Raw genomic sequence first — 19,347 nt, 5'->3', positions numbered from 1 at the left:
AGACCGCCGCTCTCTATGATAGCACCTCTTAGAGCACAATGCCCCTCTGAAAAGTGTCTTTGAGCACATGTATCTAGTCTGAGTGGACTATTGAACACCAACAGCCAGTTCAATAAAATCAACTGCAAGACAAGACTTTCCTGTGTGAAGGCTTAGAAGTATAGCCTTAAAGGGGGAGAGGGGGAAAAATCATTTACACATCATTTTCTCTCTTTCATGTAATTCCAAACTCGCATGACTTCGTCCTTTCCAGGATATAAAAACATATTTTAAGAAATGTTTTGTTGGTTTTGTGTCGAATGCCTGCAATCTTCAAAATGGGGCTGTGCAATATGCCTATACATTACCTGACAAAAGTCTTGTCGCCAATTCAAGCTTTAGGAACACTAAATATTAACTTGACTTCTAGTTGATCATTTGGTATCAGAAGTGGCTTATATAAAAGGCAAAGGCCTCTAGATTACGCTTGTATTACCAAAATAAAATATGATCATGCCCTATTTTTTCTATTTCATTAGGACAGAAAGGTCTGACTATGCTTATACAAAAAAGTCTGGTCTCCTAACAGAAATAATGTCCAGTATAAAATATAAAGTCATGGAGCAGTGGAAAAAGAATGAATATAGTGTATGATTCCCAGCTTGGAGGACTGCCACAGGAAAGGACAATATCATCAAAGGACAAATGGATCAAGTACAAGTCAAGTTATTATTCGCTGCTCCAAAAACCTGGATAGGTAACAAGACTTTTGTCATGTAGTGTATACTTTAAACGTAAATTTCCGTGTTCATATAGATAAAAAGTTATATATATATATATATATATATATATATATATATATATATATATATATATATATATATATATATATATATATATATATATCATTATCAGTATATGAGATTGTCATAAAGCCCAGCCCAACTTTAAACCATCATATTCTATGTCAGGGATTCTCAACCAGTGGGCCGCAGCCCACTAGTGGGCCTCAACGATCCTGCAGGTGGGCCACCAGATTGAAATGAACTCTCAATATTATACTATGATTTTTGGATTGCATTATAATATGCTTAATTAAAATGATCGAAGTAATGCACTCTCCTGTTCTCTGATTGATTTCTTCAAACTCTGCGCAAAAACAGCCTCATAATTGCGTCTGCAACTACTACACATCAGTATGTTTATTCATAAAATATGCGTGAAGTGAAAGTGTCTCTTTCTGTATTTTTGTGTGAACGTGCGCCCATACAGGAGGATCTAGTGGGACTTAAAAGAGTTTCTGCCATATTAAGTAAAACAATCTTGCATTTTAGCTTCAGATGCTCTGGCAGAGCTGTTCATCGTTCCTGTCAGCGATCTCCAAAAAATATCCAGCTGCAAACCCAGCCGCCATCAGATCGATGCGTTTCAACAGATTTTGGGTGTTTTACTGTATTTTACATTTGAGAGTATATTTTTAAATAGTAAATTTAGTCTGTGAAGTTTAAAGCAGAAGCTGGTCTTCTGCAATATCCCTGTTGACATGTGGTTCTCGTTGAATCTGTTTAAAAAAAAAATGCAAATACATAAAATTATTTATAAAATAGTTTTTGTTTTCTATATAATTAAATTTAAATAAAAGTATGTTTTTTAGAAAATATTGATAGAAAATAATAAAAGGCACAACAAATGTAAAATATACATTGTTATGATAATATAATATAATATAATATAATATAATATAATATAATTTAATATAATATAATATAATATAATATAATATAATATAATATAATTTGTTAATAAAATAATACTTTAGTATATTATTTGTTAATAAATAATTTTAGAGAAAATGTCAGACATGTGGGCTTTAAAAAAAATGTATCGGAGAAAGAAGTGGGCCCCGCAGTAAAAAGGTTGAGAACCCCTGTTCCGTAATATGCTTGGAACAACAATGAGGGGGTGAAAATGATGACAGCTGATTTTAAAGCGAACTGCCTCTTTAAGATGACTGCATCTGAAGCTAATACAAACACAAACACTTCACAATGAGAAAGACAGACAGAATCATGTACATCATGAGTCATGTTCAGACAGTTCCAAAATACATCTCCTCGAAAATAGCGCAACAACACACTGACACACACCAGATGAAAAGGCCCACAGCAAGATCACAGCAAAGGAGGAGGAGGAGATGACTACTGAAATAAAAAGGAGAGACACAGAAGAAAATCAGAGAGTAACCACACAGTAACCATACAGGCAAATCACCTCAGTCTATGCTTTGCTGATTTTACATTGCATGCAAATGTTGGTCCTGGAGGAGGACACAATCATAACTCAGCCTGGTTTGAGTAACACAGCAGTAGAATAACATGCCTGAATGAGAGTGAGGAGTCAGCTGTCCTTCATTTTTATCTGTGTAGATTCACTGCACACCTGTTTTTATCTCACAGCCTTTATCGTCCGAGGGAAGCAACAACCAACTACAGCATTACAGCAGAATTTTGAACACAGAGAAGGAACAATACTACAAAACATGCAGCACAAAACTAATTATAAAAGTGTCAATTTTATTTTATGGAGATTGTTACATCTGAAAGCTAAAGAAACAGGCTTCCCATTGATCGACAGTTCCTTAAGATAGGATAATATTTGGTAGAGAAAACAATGTTTGAAAATCTTGAATTTGAGGGTACAAAAACAAAATCAAAGTATTGAAAAAACTGTTTAAAGTTGTCCAAATTAAGTTCTGAGCAGAGGGTGGCACGATGGCTCACTGGTTAGCACTGTCACCTCACAGCAAGATGGTCCCTTGTTCAAGTCCCGATTGGGTCAGTTGGCATTAGTAGGTGGAGTTTGCATGTTCTATCCGTGTTCACGTAGGTTTACCCCACAGTCCAAAGACATGCGCTGTAGGTAAATTGAATAAAATAAATAGGCTATTGTGTATGAGCGTGAAGGAGCGTCTTCCACTGGGATGTAGCTGGAAGGGCATCTGCTGGTTATGAGTTATGGGCTGTCAATCAATTAACATCAAATTTTCTTTTTTGGCCAAACTATTTTTTAAAGCAAAAGTTCCACAATTGCCTTCAAACTGATCTAGCTTAATTGACCAATCGCCAGTCGATCCAGCCAATCATAACGTCAATATTCTGCGCACCATCGCAGTTTGCCATGTTGTTGGACAAGCATCAGGAAACAGTTAGATTGGCAATTAATAGGGATGTAACGGTATGGTAAATACCGTCATACCGCAATATTAATTTTTTTCGATATTACCGAAGTCGCATGACTCGGTAAAACTATAGGTCTTCTGAGAAAATTTGCTCAGGCGAATGATTCGAACGGGAGGTAGCGAAAACTACAATTCCCATCAGCCCATGCTTGACCATCATCCCTTGCGGTCTGTTGTCGCTACAGATCCAGTAATGCGGAAATGGAGTGTGCTGCTAGAAGCGGGGATGAAAAGAGCTGGAACACTCTAAGGCCCCGTTTACACTAATGCGCCTTAGCCTGAAAACGCATAAGTTTTGCTACGGTTACGCCAACCGTCCACACTACGCCGGAGTTCTCGAGCGCCGAAAACGGAGCGTTTCGAAAAAGCTGGAGAGGCCGTTTTCATTCTGAAACGCTGCTGCTCCGTCTCATTGTGGATGATGGAAAACGGAGACATCTAAAAGCGGAGGCGGGGCTGCAGACGTTCGCCTCTCTGATTGGGGCTTTTCCTGAATATTAAGTAGCCTAACACGCACAGTTCAGTCCTGCATTCTCTCCGTGTAAGTTCAGACTTCGCAAGTTTGATCAAGGCTGCAGTCTCTTCTTCTCAGTTTGATATGGAAAAGCAGACTATACCGAGGACACGGGTAAATCTTCAAAGGGAACAGTGTACTTTATAACTTCATTCACATCACCCTGGCTTCGTTGTTTCACTTTCTCAACAATAAAATGTAAACATGATTTAAGGAACTGCCTATTTTCATTTTAATATTAGCAACTTAGACAGCAGACATGTTGAGGTGTCGTGCTGCATAAGATGAGCGTCATCTTCACTGTGTGGATATTTATAACAAAACGGAGCCGATAACAACTGCCTCCTTTCAATTTCAGTGAAAATACGAAACACAGCCTCTCTTTTGCTGAGTATCAGTTTTAAGAATCGACTAAGTGAGTGAGTGATTAAATGTTGAATGTGATGAGTTTTCAACAATACTAAATTGAAACTTTATTTTTTTTTACATGGTTTAATTTTTTTTTGTTATTAAAATTGAAGTTCCTGTTTCAAAGCTTATAGATAGATGGCTAATTTGTATGTCATTGACACTTCTGGCACGTTTTTGGAGTATTTTCATAAGTTTTGTTTTTTCCTGTAAATGATTCAATAAATACCGTACCGTGACATTCATACCGAGGTATTACCGTACCGTGAAATTCTGATACCGTTACATCCCTAGCAATTAACATGACAAATTTGCTCGTGTAGTACTTAAAACACCCAGAACGGCTGGGCAATATACAAATTTATCCTCTCTCAAAACCTAGAGAAGTGAAGGAAATGTATACGTTTGTAAGGACAGATCACAGTCAGTCAATCAACGATTCACGGTCACAATTACTAAAATAATGACTTAAAGCGAGGACTTGAGAATGATGAATTAATCTTTTCTGCTATTGGACCAACACAGCCTGCATAATTTAGCTTATTGAGATGTGACATGGCAAAAGAACTACCTGAGGACTCTGAAGATGACAGCTGAGATGAGCTTAAACTACATACCCTGGAGATCCAGACTAACAACGAACTAATCTTTACGGTCTATAATCATTTCTTGGATGCATGTATAGGTTTGTCTTGTTCGAGATGCCACTATTTGCATGTGTTTGTGAATTGTCAGTGAATCAAAGTAATATTTAATTATTCAAATTATCCAAACTGCCTGTCACTAGACTTGAAGGCTGGACCTCAATCTTATGTTTTTTTCTCCCCATTTCGAGTTCTGCTCACATCCTGAATTACCCTCTTCTATTGATATTGCACATGTCCCCTTTTGTCATTTTTTTTTCAGAAATTATTCTCTATTTCCCTGGGGAGAGCACAAAAATTGATATGGCTGCCACTAAAAGCATGTTGGACATGGAGAAGTGGGGCAGAGTTTGCGAATGGTCAATTGATGGATAAAAATCAAGCCCATATTAAATTTTCTCCCTGAATATTCTGTTCCAAAACAGAAAAAAACTATGACATTGCAAAAGAAAGAGAGGGCTGCAAATTCTGTTTCTTGTTGAGCAAAAAGGAAAGGCAGAAACTGACGTAAGGCGATTGTGTGAGACTTGAATTCTGCTGAAGTTTCTGCAGAATTGTGCAGCTGCAGATTGTGTGGTGGCCTGAGCATGATTCATCAGCACAGTGAGTCCAGCAGCCCAGAGACTGATCAGCCTGATTAGCAGAGAGCATGCTCTCGGTGTGTGCACTGCAGGAACACTTTAAAGCAGTCCAGACCCTTAAACCCAAGCTCAAGACAAGTGTTACCTGAAATCCATAGCAGGTGCACCCCCAAACAACAACAAAAACCCTAGAGATGAGGTGAACCATTCACTGCAGAGTGGGACGGGTCAGTCTGCTGAGCTTACAAATAAACTCTTAAAGTGATAGTTAAGCTAAAAATTACAACTTACAATTTAAAAACATATAAATAAATATACAAACAATTAAATATTAATAAAATAATTTTAACTCCAAATGAATCCTATTAAAAAAAAAGACATCCGCATTCAGGGTTGCCACTATAAACCAATTTTTAAAATACCTTTACTTTTCACTAATTAAAAACCTGAATTTCCTTGCCCTATTATAATCAACAAGCAGAAGAACAACCTATTTTATTGTGTGTCGTCACACTGCAGTTTAGGAAAAAGTGTTAAAGTTTGATTAAATTGCCTTATTAAAATGGAATGGGCTTGTCAGTATTGAGTATCTAGCCTAGTCAAATACACTGTAAAAAAAAATTATGTTGTAAAATTTGCAGTATTAATGGCAATTTTGGTTGCTGTAAAAATTAACAAATTATTTTATTAACATTTGTTTTGTTAAACTAAGCAAAATTGCCAGTAATATTACAGCAATATTTACTGTGTAGCTAGTGGGGATGCTCTTTCTGGTTAATTTAGCCAACTGACAACTGCCCATAAATCAAATATTAACAGTTAACTGGTCAGATGAATATTAAATTATTTCATTTTTAAAAAAAGAATAATTGATGTGTCTATTTTGTGTCTGACACTTCTTTCATTTTGCTTTTTTGACAAATTATGTCTGTAAACACGTGTGGTTGCAAGTGTTACCATCCCGCAAGTTAACAAATGTCTTGCACATTTATGCAACATTTTTAATCGTTACCTGATAGCATTAATCGGTTAAAAACCCACCCTCACGGTTAACGATGAATAAGCTATTATGAGCATCCCTATTAGCTAACTAGCATTATAGCTAAAACCCCTTTTTTGTTCTGATGACATGTATGACCAGTATGATGTTCATGAGACGTTTGAACAGATGGTGACTGTGTTTGATTCAAGTGACTGCTATAGCTGACAAGTGGGAAAGTAGTAAAATGGCACTGAATAAATCATCAGGACAATTGGGAAAACAAATTAAACATCATATATAAAAATAAAAATCCCTGATATACCACAAATTGGACAAAAGTAATAAAAAAAAATATAAAAAAAGATTCCCCCGAATTTCAACGTCTGGAGTGGACCTTTTAAAACTCCATGATATTCCAGAAATTCCACTACCCGTGGGATTAGTTTAAAAATACCTGAAATCTGCAAAAACCCACATCCTGCAAGGCATTGCATTACTTATTTTCAGCAAGTTCCAATCTACATTTATCCCCCAATGGCTTACATTGTCTAGACATTATCAAAATATAAACATTGCAATATATTATGCCTTCCACAGGAAAAAAAGAATGCCACTCATGTTTGGAACAACATGAGGGTAATGATGAACATATCTATTTTGGAGTGAACTATGTCTTGGTTATATTACATATCCAAATATATGCCAATTTATTTCTGGTCATTTGCCACTTTATTTATAGAGATAAATGTGGTGGTGATGACGGGAGGTGATGAAGGGAAGAGGGGGAGGGAAAAAGACGAAGAAATTATGTAAGCTGCACTCAAACTAGCTCCATCTGCGTAATAACACAGACACTTTTGTCATCGCTAGGCCTCTGCTTCAACTGAGCTCATCTACTACATTTACGCTCTCCTATATCTCTTCCACAAATCATTTCACAACAGAAGCTGCGACACCCTCCCCTCGCCACTTGTTTGGAGCCGTTACAGTCTTTTCTACCATGAGGTGAGAGTGAGGTGTCCTGATACCGTGATCCCATCAGCTCAGTGCTGATTGATTGACTTTTCCCTCTCGATGATCCGGGCTGCCTTTGCCAGATATCGGATTGTTTCTTGTTTTCTGTGAAAAAAGTCGATGGGCGTCCTGTCTGCTTTGCGGTGCCATTTTTAAAGCGCGTTTCTTTTCTTAACTAAAACCCACACAAGCCAGACACACGCACTGCTGGAGGGCTGTATTTACACTTCAGGGTGTTTTTTGCCTTTTTAAAGATGGAAACAGAACTGAGAGTTTTACTTTAGAAACTGCAGTATCACACATGCACAAGCGCAGCTGCAGTAGGACCGTTTCTTGACAGACATAACTGAAAAAAATGACTCAGAGAGAGAGAGCAAAAGCATTGATGAGAGAATTAGAGGTCAGCATTCATTTACTGGTACCTTTAACAGCAGAAAACCCCTGAGTTAAAAAGGAGAAAACAAAAAGAATGGAAAGTAACTTCTCATAGTGTCCCAAACAGACACAATACATAACAAAAGGCATTTTTTTATGATAACAAACTACTATCCAATTCACAAAGACATTTTCTGCAAATGTCACTGCTGAAACTTGAAACTCAAAATGAAAAACAATATATAATAGTGAAACAATTGTAATGTCTATTACACAGTACATTCAAAGGTGCTTTATGTAAGTTAACTCTTCTAAAGCATAAAAATATCATAATATGTTTGCAGATATTTAAGAAACATGCAAAGTGAACATACTTGTTTATCTGAGAAACAATGTTGAAGTCAGATATTCTGCTTTGAAAATGTGCATTGGTCCCTTTAACCCACCCAATGCAAGTTTAGCCAATTATATTTCAGCACCTTATTTTGCCTTGATGGAAAACTGCGCATTTCATTCAGTCATGAAGGCTTTCAGAGTATACGAGACCTCAGGTGGACAGTAGCAGCCTCTGAAATGAGATGCAGCTTTAGAGTTTCACATGAGGTTATTAATTAGCAAATAATATAAACATTATAAATGTAAACAACATTAGATGAGTAGGTTACATTGCAAACCTCGTCATGTAGCGTGTTGTTAAGACACAGGGTTACAGTCAGTGACAAGCAATTTGGCTATTTGCACCAGACAAAACATGACAGAAATTTAAATACACCTTTCAGAACCACAGACCACAGTGCGCACTCTGCACTCCAACGAAATGGTATGTTTATAATCTAATTAATACATATTAAATCTCGTTAACATTATTAAATGTACATGCTAAATGAGGGCATCATGGTGGCACAATGGGTAGCAAGGTCACTGGTTTGAGATTTTGAAACCAAAATATTCTGTATTGCAGATGTCCTGTTTTTCTTTTTTTCTTTTATATTAATAAGTTCACATTATTAGCATTTAACACGGAATAAGGCACGTAAGGTGTACCTAATGTGATCAATGTCTGTTTATCCTGTTGTTTAAACTGCTGAAGCAGTTTCTAAAATATAATTTTGAGGGTTTGATTAGAAATTTAATATTCATTCTATCGCGTGCCGTTGCTTTTATTTAGAACACAACTTAAATCAGCCTTAAATCAGCCTTTAGGCTTGAAAATCAGGCTTGCTCCTGTTGGTGCTCCTGCGCTTGCATGTGTTTTGAACCGGGAGTGCAATACCTAGTTCAACCACTGGATGTCAAACCTTTAATGACAAAGGCTTTCATCAAAGGCTATAAAGTGACAATGTCTAATGTACTTCATTAAACTGAGTGCAGTTCACTTGCTGTGAGAACCTGTCTTCAAGTGCAAGGATATAGTTAAAAAATATATATAAAACATGTTTTCACTTTAAAATCTGATTCTGATCAATTGTGTTTCTATGTTACTTACTAACCAGAACAGAAACACAGTAAGACACCTGAACTAAATATAAAAACTATATTATAATACAGTACTCAAATTCAGCCTCAAACCACAATCAATTCAAGCTGCAATGACTCCCTGTTGCTAAAACATAAAGACAATCTGCAAATGAATGATTTTAATGGAGTCGGCTCTGCTGAATAAATTGGCCAAAAAAGTTTAAGCAAATTAATAAAAGCTCAAAGTCATAAATAATAAAAGCCTAAATCGCTGTATGGTTAAGTACACATTTTCAAGAGTTTGGTTGAAACACCTGCGCCGTACTTTAAAAGGCTTCATACCCCATAGGAAACACTGAACTTTGCTGAACCTCTATTCTTTTTAAAGCCAGAAATGACCTTAAAAATGGAAGCACTTCTAAACGGTCGTCTTCTACAGCCAGCGCACACAAGTTCTAGTAATCAGGGACAACTTAAAGCTGAGTGGCAGTTCTCAGCACATGCTAATGAGGCAGACAGGAAACCGTTAATCACGCTGGTCACCTCTTCTGAAGAGACTCCAGACTAGCTTCCATTTTCATAACAAGCTTTCAAAGTTCTTTTAACGACACAAGAGGCTACAGTCCCACTGGCAATTAAAATCATGTTGGGACACGCCATGATTTGTTGTGATATCGCAGTGTGACACAACGCCGTCAACAAATGTTGGCTGGGAAAATTCTCAGGAGAAAACGGTCACTCAACGGTCAACCCATTTTGAAGACTAATGTTTGCAGTAAAAGACAGAATGAACAGTCTTGCATCTTATGTAGACATTCTCGGGAGCTGTTAAATAAAGTTTTCAGCCAAAAACAGGATTTTCTTTTTAATGCGTTTTGCCTGTTTGTTTACATGACAACAGCATTTTGGACTGAAAAATGCAAAAATCTGATAATTTTAGTGCAAAATTATGGCAGTCATCACACTAAACACTGCACATTCTACTACGAATGTAACAATAACAAATATTTTTAGTGCAAAAATAATGTATACATTATCAGCACAAAGCACACCAATTTATGGCAAAGTATTTCATAATAACATAACGCATAAAGACAGCCTAAAGCGGTCTCACTAGTTGCGTTTCCATCCACCTACTTTTATGCACATTTTGGAATATTGCAAACTAGGGCTGCAACAACGAATCAATTAAAACGATAAAAATCCGATTACTAAAAGCATTGGCAACGAATTTCATAATTAATTCGTTGTGTTGCGCAATGCATAGACAAAAATTATATATATTAAAAATTATATATATATAAAAAAAAACACTTTAGTTGAGCGCGGAGCGAACACGATCTTTCTCATGCACTGATACGAAGTTCAGCTCCTCATAGACGGGAATGAGGAGGAAAGGAGTAAGGCTAGGGGATATGGGCAAAATATCACATTTTATAATATCACACCGTATTAAAACTTTATTAAACATTTTGAGCAAAATTTAATTCAAACACAGGGGTTTCCCTCCCTGTTTACAAAGCTGCAAAAAAATAACAGCTGCACAAAATCTGACAAATAAAATACAGTACTGGTTTTCCTTCTGCTTAAAACTAAGTAGCACAGCATTTCAATTCATAAAAACAAATCTTTGACAGTACAGTTTTTTTCCTGCTGAACACTATACACAGTACTTTGTGCTGTTGTGCAAATAACAAAGTAAACAGTACCATAGAAAACAGCTACATTGTCAGAGCAAAAAAGGAACACATTTAAATAGTAACACAACAAAAAGTATTGTAGGATAAAAAAGTAAATATACTTTTGTACATTTATTTACAATAAATGTAAATATGAAACCCAAAGTATTATCACAATTACAGTGTTGTTATAAGTTGTAAAATGTTATAAGATGCATCTAAATTTTAAAAATGCAGAGGAAAAAAAAAAAACATTATACACACAATTGAGTAGGATAAACTTTATCCGATGAGAAAAAATGTGCATAAACTACGATGGAAACGCATTTACGAAATAAAATAAAATAAAAAAAGTCACGTGCTTTTAACAGATCATTTGATAACAAATCCTCAACAACATCCATTTTTCTTTTGATACTTGGCGGAAATTTATCAGTAAGTGACGTTTTTGTTCTCTTACACTCGTTGCATCAAATCGGTGTTTTATTCGCAAATGTTTTATGCGATATTCCAGTTTTGTGCATAAATTTAATTTGCATCTTTGGATGGCTACTGTCAAAGTTCTGCTCATATATTTAACGCTTTAACGCAAGGATGATGCGAGCCAAAATTTTTTCGTGGTTACTGGCTCATCTTGGTTTTCAGATGTCTCCTTACTGCGTATATCTTTACCACGTTCACCTGGGATGATATTTAAACATGCTATGAAGTTCACGGCACACTTCACAGTTTCTGCAAATTTTGAAACACATCAGCATCTACAATTTGCAGAGGGCAAAAGCCAATCACAATACTTTTACAATGTTGCATAAACATATAAGCTAATAAATGCTCTAGAGCAGATGCATGGAGCAATCTAACTGGCTGACACCTGTTTGATGATTTAAAGTTCACCCAAAGTTTATGTGAATTGATGCTGACAAAAATAAAAAAAAATGTAATTAATTTGAATTATCTGAGGGCAGTGAACCTATATTTGGGTGTAAGCAAGTTTATCTGTCTGCGCACTGCAAGACGGGCTTAACATGAAGGGGGTTCAACTTGTAGTAGAGGTGTAACTTGCAGTTATTGAGATCCCATTGAACAAAGCGAGATGTCACACGAGATGTTGTTGGCAAGATGGCGGAAATACTTAGAGAACATTTTCAGCAAATTTTTTCATGCATTTACTCCAAATTTATCCACAACCTATTCATTTGATATATTAAATTCATTCATTTAGCAACTCTATTTGCTGACTTCATCCATTTTGTCATGACAGTTGCAAATAACAGCTACAATGGATGAGTGAGTCCAGTACGAAATCCTCCAAAACTCATGGCTGTACAGTAAAGTAGGAGTAAACGTTGATAAGTATGAAGGTTGGATTAAGAAATTGTTTTAGGTGTGCATGTTAATAACTGTTTTTGGAGGTGTACACGTTAATAATGATGGTGGTTGGGTTTAAGATTGTGGAAGGTGTACAAGTTAATACCTGTGAAGGTTGGGTTTGGGGTTGGAGAAGGTGTATACGTTAATAATGATGGTGGTTGGTTTTAAGATTGTGGTAGGTGTACAAGTTAATAACTGTGACAATTGGGCTTGGGGATGGTGTACACGTAAATAATAATGGCAGTTGGGTTTAAGATTATAAGACAACTTAGTTTTCACATCTCTCGATAACTTCAAGTTACGCCTCTACTACAAGTTACGCATCCTTCATGTTACACCCCTGTCATGGTTCATGGCAGAACCATGTGACCTGCACAGCACAACTAGTCGACGTCAATCAAAAAGCGTCATGGCAGAGCATCAATGTCAACCAAATCAACTAATCTGCACAACCCCTAATGTAAACATTTGAAAACAAGAGTCTTTAAAAATGACAATGTCATGTATACGAATATTCAACACAATCTCACGGCAATTCGTAACTTTATTTTGTGGCTAATTCGTATGAATTCGTACAATCTAATATGTACAATTTAGTACGATTTGCTCATGCCCCAATGACGGTTGGGTTTACGGGTGGGGTTAGGTGCCAAACCTTCATTTTAAAATCGTATAATTTCGTACGACTGAACTGGTACGAATTAGCAACTAAACTGGCAAAACATAAAATACCTACGTTTTCTCGTGAGATCAGGCTGGAATATTACATGTTTAGAAAACATACACACCAGCTCTGAGCCACCAATGGCAAAACGTCACTTCAATACAGGTGCTGTTTGCTAACAAGGTAACAGCGCCAAATATTGGCCTGGCATATTTAACACAGCACTTTTGGAATACAGCAATTTTGTGGATCTACAAATGTGCACTGTTTTTGTAAATGTCACGTGAATGTGATTTTTTTTTTTTCTAATAAAATGTAGCCTCAGACATGACAATTACGAAAAACCTATCTGAAAGCGGATGACCCAAAGGAGAAGTCCACTGCCTAAGACTCATTAAAGCCACCACACCTTTTCGTAACTCTAATACAAACGACACAGATGACATTTCTCCAAACCTCCATACAAACTTCAATCTCCAATAACACGGAACATGTACAAAGAGTCCATAAACAACATAAGAGCCACAATCATGGCACAAAAAATTCTCTTGTTCTCCAGCGGACATGGACCTCACACTGAGAAATAAACACAGGCACCACCGTTTCTGCAGAGTGCAGGCAAGATGTGTGACAAGAACGATTAGCTGACTGCTTGCGGTCTAAAATCAATTTTACATACAAAAAAAAAAAAAGCCAGTGCATTGCCAATAGATCTGCCTTAATCCTATTGCCTTAAGATCCCTTAAAATTCATGTTCTCTGCTTCACACTAAAATAAATACAGTTCTTTCTGCAGTTATGCACTTTGCTTTTTTATGTTTGCTTAGAAAATAACACTACAGAAGTGTATTAGCCTTTATCTGCCTTTGTGTTATAAGAAAAAGACACTGCAAATGGTACAAGAGAGAGAGAGAAACCTGTCCGTGTCTCCCTGAAATTGACAATTCAGTTCTCATAACCTGCCGTCTGCAGGGGAGTTCATATTGTTTAGGGGGTCCAACAAAAAAAACAAACGTTAAAAAAAAAATAACAGTGCTGCCTTGGAGCAAAATGTATTTTCTTTGTTTCAACAGGAATCCAGGGACCGGAGGAGGTGGGGGGAACGTCTGAGCCGTTCTTGATGTTGCAAAAGAAAAGGTTAAGAGACCAAAACTGGCAAATAAGGAAGGGGAAAGAACTGTCTGGAAATTTTGGAAATGCATGCCAACAGATTTCGAAGACATGCCCTGGATCAGAGCACTTTCCTCCTGTCTGAAACCTGAGCCATTCAGCTAAGAAAAAAAGTCATCTGAGGCACTCAAAACCAAGAAAAAAGAAAAAAAAATCCATTATCGATCTGTGTTTGTTGTGGGACAAAAAAGAAGGAACCTGGCAGAGTGGACAGCAGCACTTGGGCGGACACTCTGAGCTTCAGACCAATTTACAGAGCAAAGAGGAAGAACTGCATTAGCACAAAAGAGACCAACACACTGACACTTAATCAAGAGCACTACCCACAAATCCCTGCAAATCACTTCAGATGGACACACGCATCACTGACCGCACTACAATGCATAGGTCTGCAGCACAAAACAAAACATTTGAAAAGCAAAAGCGTCAGCAAAAGTTTGGAAAGTCTGACCTTGGGTTGAGCACGTCGAGGAAAGGCGACCTTAGGATCAATCTGTGCACAAACAGAGAAAGAAAGAATGATGATGATGATGGGGAAAAAAAGCAAAGTCATATTTGAATGCAGTTACCCAGAGCTAAATTCATTACAATAAAGCCTTTCACACTTTGAGAAATAATCAACGCCATCGAGCTTTGGAATGAAAAATTACGAGCATGGATGGGCCACACTAGAAGGATGACATTAACTCTTTGGCTTGTCATCTTGTTAATTTAAGTTTGTGCTCCATCTGCTGAAGGTGTGCAGACAGAAAGAATTATCAGAGAAACTATTTCATGCTCCAGTGTCACACTGTCTTGCCTTCGCCTTAATACAGCCTCTTATAAAGAGGAGTTTCGAACAATCTCATACAGCCAGACGTAGTCAAGAGGAAAAACATAAACAGATCGAAATTGGGCTCTTGCAGGAAATTACTTGTCCATGTTCAGCAAGGCAAAGACTTCAGATTGTAGCAAAACTCCTAGTGTAGATTTGAACGTTTGCCTGAGGGCTTTGCAGCATATAAGTGTGTATCATTACAGACACAGAGTCTTTCTAAATAAAACACACACACACTGTTTTGCTGGACAAGGAGTCATTTCTCTGCTTATTCTACACGAGTGTTGTTTATATGAATATATTGGCCATCTAAAATATAGATGTGTTCTTTCGCTAGGATGCCAGGAGCATAATTATTCTCTGAAATGACACACTGATGTTCACTGAACTTCACCTTTTTTTCTCCCATAATTCCATTTGACTGAGCTGTGATTGTTATCTCCCCAAATCAGGTCAATTAGAGAGATGAATTTTGTAACACCTGGGTATGGAAACCTTCTCGGTGATGAATTTCATGTAGCGATTCGTTTTAGCAATTAGCCTGAGGCTTAACCAATTCAACCTCAATTACTCCATAGAAACAAGCCTATGTGAGCAGAAACAATATTACGCTTTGAATTTCAAATCAGAAGAAATTAGGAGCCTATTTTTTCCTCTACAGCCTGAGAGCAAACATCCCATTCTGATTAATGTACAGATAAACTGAATGCTATTTGAGGGTTTACCAGGTCTATAAATAAAGGCTCAGGGTTTTGAGTTTATTCATTCACAAATGATCCAGTTGTCTGATTTCCAATCAAATCGATACGCTGCATTTATGGAAACCTCAGAGGTCATCACTTATTAGTCCTATTAGTACAAACAGAGGTTATGCTAACACTGCTGGTGCTAGATCAGTCAAAACAGCTGTGGTCACAGCCATTCAGCCAGACAATCTAATAACAGACATTAAAAAAATATAGATCTTAAAACCTAGTGATAATCTAAATAAAACAGCAGACAGCAGTTATTAAGCCAATATGTAATTTAGACTCGAGCATACGTTGTGTAAATAAAGTCCTGTGTATCTCAAGATGAAGCAATTACTGAGCTTCTCCCATCTCAGCAGTAACAATTTAATGTGTTAGTAGCCTTTTATTGCTTTCAGATAGTGGCCTCGTTTAAATCTGGTGTTAACATCTTTTTTGGCGCATCTGATCACAAGTGGACAATGTTAAATACCAGTGTAAGAGGACCAAAAGCACAACCAATTATATAACATTTACACAAAATACAAGTAAACTTACTCAACCATAAAAAAATGGTCAAAGTTTTTCATTTTTCTTTAAATGCCAAATCACAGGAGATGCATCTAAGACCAAGTTCTCAATAAGCTCTGTTGCACCAAATTATTTATTCATAAATCTTAGAGAAAGTTTAACTAAACAATTGTTTTTAATCATTTTGCTTAAGATTGTACTGATTTTTTTTTTAAAAACACAAAGCCAATAAAAAAAAACAAATTTTTTTGACAGTAAATGAGTGGGAGAGGTGTTATTTTACCAGCATTGTCATGACAGCACAGTAGTCCGATTGCAAGCAGCAGAACCAAGTATACCATAAATAAATGTCCTGTCAGCATGTTAATTGAGTGCACTTTCCATTTTGGTGAGCATGTACACTTCATCCATTGATAAGTATATGATGGGAATAATTTCATGATTGGAATATCGACAGAGAAGAATATTAAGTTAATTTGAACTTTGACCAAACTCTGTTGCTCTTGCACTTTGGTCAATGGAGCAACTAAACGGCCTTTTCATAGCGCATTGAAATGAATGGGTTTCATAGCGCAGAGATTTCCTCGTCCAGTGTGAAAGATTCTTCACATCGCCCAGTGACTACATGTGAAAGGAGAGTGAAACCAGTGCACCGGTCAATGTGATGCAGCTTAACCTTTTCTTCCCAGCTCATTTTTGGCAATGTTTCCCCTTTCAGCTAAAAAACTTTTTTTTTTTCGTCAGAAAATTTGCCGCATCCTTAAAAATTTGAACCTCAGGCCATTAAAGATTTATAGGAACACTTTTTTTTTTTCTAAATTGAACTCCCCTAGAGTTCAGCAGTTAGGATTCAATCTTGGGCTGCATCTGGGAGAAAAAAAAAAAAAAAACGCAAACTACCATACTATATAGTACACTAAAAACAGTAAGCGAGACGAGTAGTATTTATAGAATTCGAAAAACAAAAGTCGAGAAGTACCTTGCTTACCTACTACTTCTGGGGAGATTTTGAAGTACGCATCTGATGCACGCTATGCTATCCCATGATGCAACTGACATGAGTAGTTCAAGTGATCATGACAAAATGGTGGATGTAGTACATCCTAGTTCCATTCATACTTCTCACATTTATACTTTACAGAACAGTGGTGTCCAAACTTGGTCCTGCTAAGTTTACCTCCAACTTGCTTCAATACACCTGCCAATAAGTTTCTAGTATATCTAGTAAAAGCTTGATTTGGTAGATTAGGTGCGTTTGATTAGGTTTAAAGCTAAACTCTCCAGGACACTGGCCTTCCAGCACCAAGTTTGGACACCCCTGGTATAGAACATACGTTTTTAACAGTGGAGTAGCATATTTAAATTCAAGTACCTACTGAATAGTAGGCAATTTCGGATGCTGCCTTTGAGTCTGGCAGTCGCACTTTTAGCTTAGCATACATGATTGAAGCGGATAAGACCAATAGCATCTCGCTTAATTTAAAATAAAGGCTTTCAAATAATTTTTCTATTTAAAAGCTGGATTCTTCTTTAGTTACATTTTGTGTCAAAACTGGCAGAAAATTAGAAGTTGTTTTATTATCCTGTAGGGCTGGCAATAACTCTTGTTTTACTTAAAGTGACTTATAAAATTTGCCTATTTCCAAAAAAGTTCCTTTAAGACTGCATTTTTGAATCACCAAGAGCTTTGATTTCATCTACATATATTTAATGATTCACTGAAAAAGAAAGTCACCTACATCTTAGATGGCCTGAGGGTAGGTACACAGAGCAAATGTACCTTTTGATGTGAACCATCCCTTTAATGCTAGATGTGAAGTGGACTAGTGAGACCCATTTCTTACAAAAACAAAAAACCTGAACTAGCTTTTACCCAAACTCCTCCAAAACAGCTCAGTGTGTCTCACTGTGGCAGAAGTTCCTAGAATGCCATCTTACTAGACAGTTCACAGAGTTTTAAGCCTATGATTTTTCAAAAATGCCTGGTACACGCATCCTCTCCCAAAAGTTCCTCTTCAAAAAGACATCACTCAAAGTGTTTACTGTTCTTGTACACTGTACAAAACTCAGCACTGATTGCAGAAGACGAGATAACAACCCCCTACTGCGATAAAAAGCTCACAGAAATCTGATTTCAGCTGAATACGAGCGACACACAGCACAGCCCTGAAACCTCACTGCCAGTCGTAATTATTCATTACCGTCAGATTTACAGACAGCGTTAGACACGCGAGTGTTTCTGGAGCACAGAAGACTGGGAGAATGAAGACAGCGTGTGGTGTAGTCGCTCCAGGTGTTCGGCGCAGTTTGTCTGACATTTAAGTTTCTTTTTTTAAATTTAAACTAAACATACTAAAGAAATCAACAAAAAGTGTCATTTTCAGAATGCCAGCAAACTGACTGATGTAACTATATATTTCCATTACGAATGTTCACATTTTCATCACCTCTAGGGGTCTTTTTTTTTTTTTTTTTAAACAGCATAGTTTGATTTTAAATCTGTACACAACTGAAAAAAAATACAAAAAGTGAGCTGAGCGAACAGAGTTTAAATTAAATCTAGTACAGAATGACAGTTCAATATATGAAGACGTGCAAAATGAAACATCAAATCCATGTGGGTGGGAAGTACATGCCCGGAAAGAAAGGGGAAATCCGAGTGTGTCCTTTCAGTTCAGGATGAGATTGGATCAGTTTATAAAACTTACCTTTGAGTTTTTTTTCCACAGATTTTGGCTTGATTGAATTCTTGATTGAATGTCAGTCTAAACACCATCTACATAGATGCCAACTTAAAGGGACAGTTCACCCAAAAATGAACATTTACAATTTATTTACCCCCAAGTGGTTTCAAACTAGGGTTGCACAATGTTTCGTTTCAGCATCGATATCGCAATGTGCGCATCGACAATAGTCACATCAAAGATATGCAATGCTGAGTCTGAATTATAGTTGACAAAAGCTAAAAAATTGTATTAAATTTATATGATTAATGCAAAAAAATTAATTCTTATAATTTTTATTTTCATTCTAGTCTCAAAATCTAAATTTCAAAGCGAAAAAAAAAAACATTTCACTTTGGCAGATTATTCCCACTGGCAGATTATTTAGTTTGGTTTAAGGAAAAACTCTTAATTTTGACATTTCTTCTGACGGTTCTTCTGAGGCTATTAACTAATGTAGGGTCGTGCAAGT

General features: G+C 36.7%; 2 protein-coding genes and 1 long non-coding RNA gene across 18 annotated transcripts in view; 1 reads left to right on the top strand and 2 right to left on the bottom strand.

Moving 5' to 3' along the window:
- cuedc1a (CUE domain containing 1a) overlaps nt 1-19,347 on the bottom strand; it is a 529,149-nt gene that overhangs the window by 127,143 nt on the left and 382,659 nt on the right. The gene's annotated exons all lie outside the window — the stretch shown is intronic.
- The window catches only part of msi2a (musashi RNA-binding protein 2a), a 285,008-nt gene that overhangs the window by 260,823 nt on the left and 4,838 nt on the right, over nt 1-19,347 (bottom strand). For 10 of the 16 annotated variants that reach the window (XR_015500172.1, XR_015500169.1, XR_015500170.1 and 7 more), the window contains 1 exon segment: nt 14,528-14,569. The exons of the other annotated variants lie outside the window; for them this stretch is intronic. Coding sequence is in view for 6 of the 10 variants with exons in the window: in XM_087268677.1 (XP_087124803.1) it covers nt 14,528-14,569 (42 nt within the window). In the remaining 4 variants the exon portion in view is untranslated. 16 annotated transcript variants of the gene reach the window in all.
- On the top strand, nt 16,366-19,309 carry LOC147842174 (uncharacterized). The gene is made up of 2 exons (XR_015501481.1): nt 16,366-17,300; nt 17,498-19,309. It is a non-coding gene; the product is annotated as an uncharacterized LOC147842174 (long non-coding RNA).

This window comes from Danio rerio, chromosome 10 (assembly GCF_052040795.2).
Source record: "Danio rerio strain M-AB ecotype USA chromosome 10, GRCz13ab, whole genome shotgun sequence".
Taxonomy (NCBI): Eukaryota; Metazoa; Chordata; class Actinopteri; order Cypriniformes; family Danionidae; genus Danio; species Danio rerio.
This window is presented reverse-complemented; position numbering and strand designations above follow the sequence as displayed.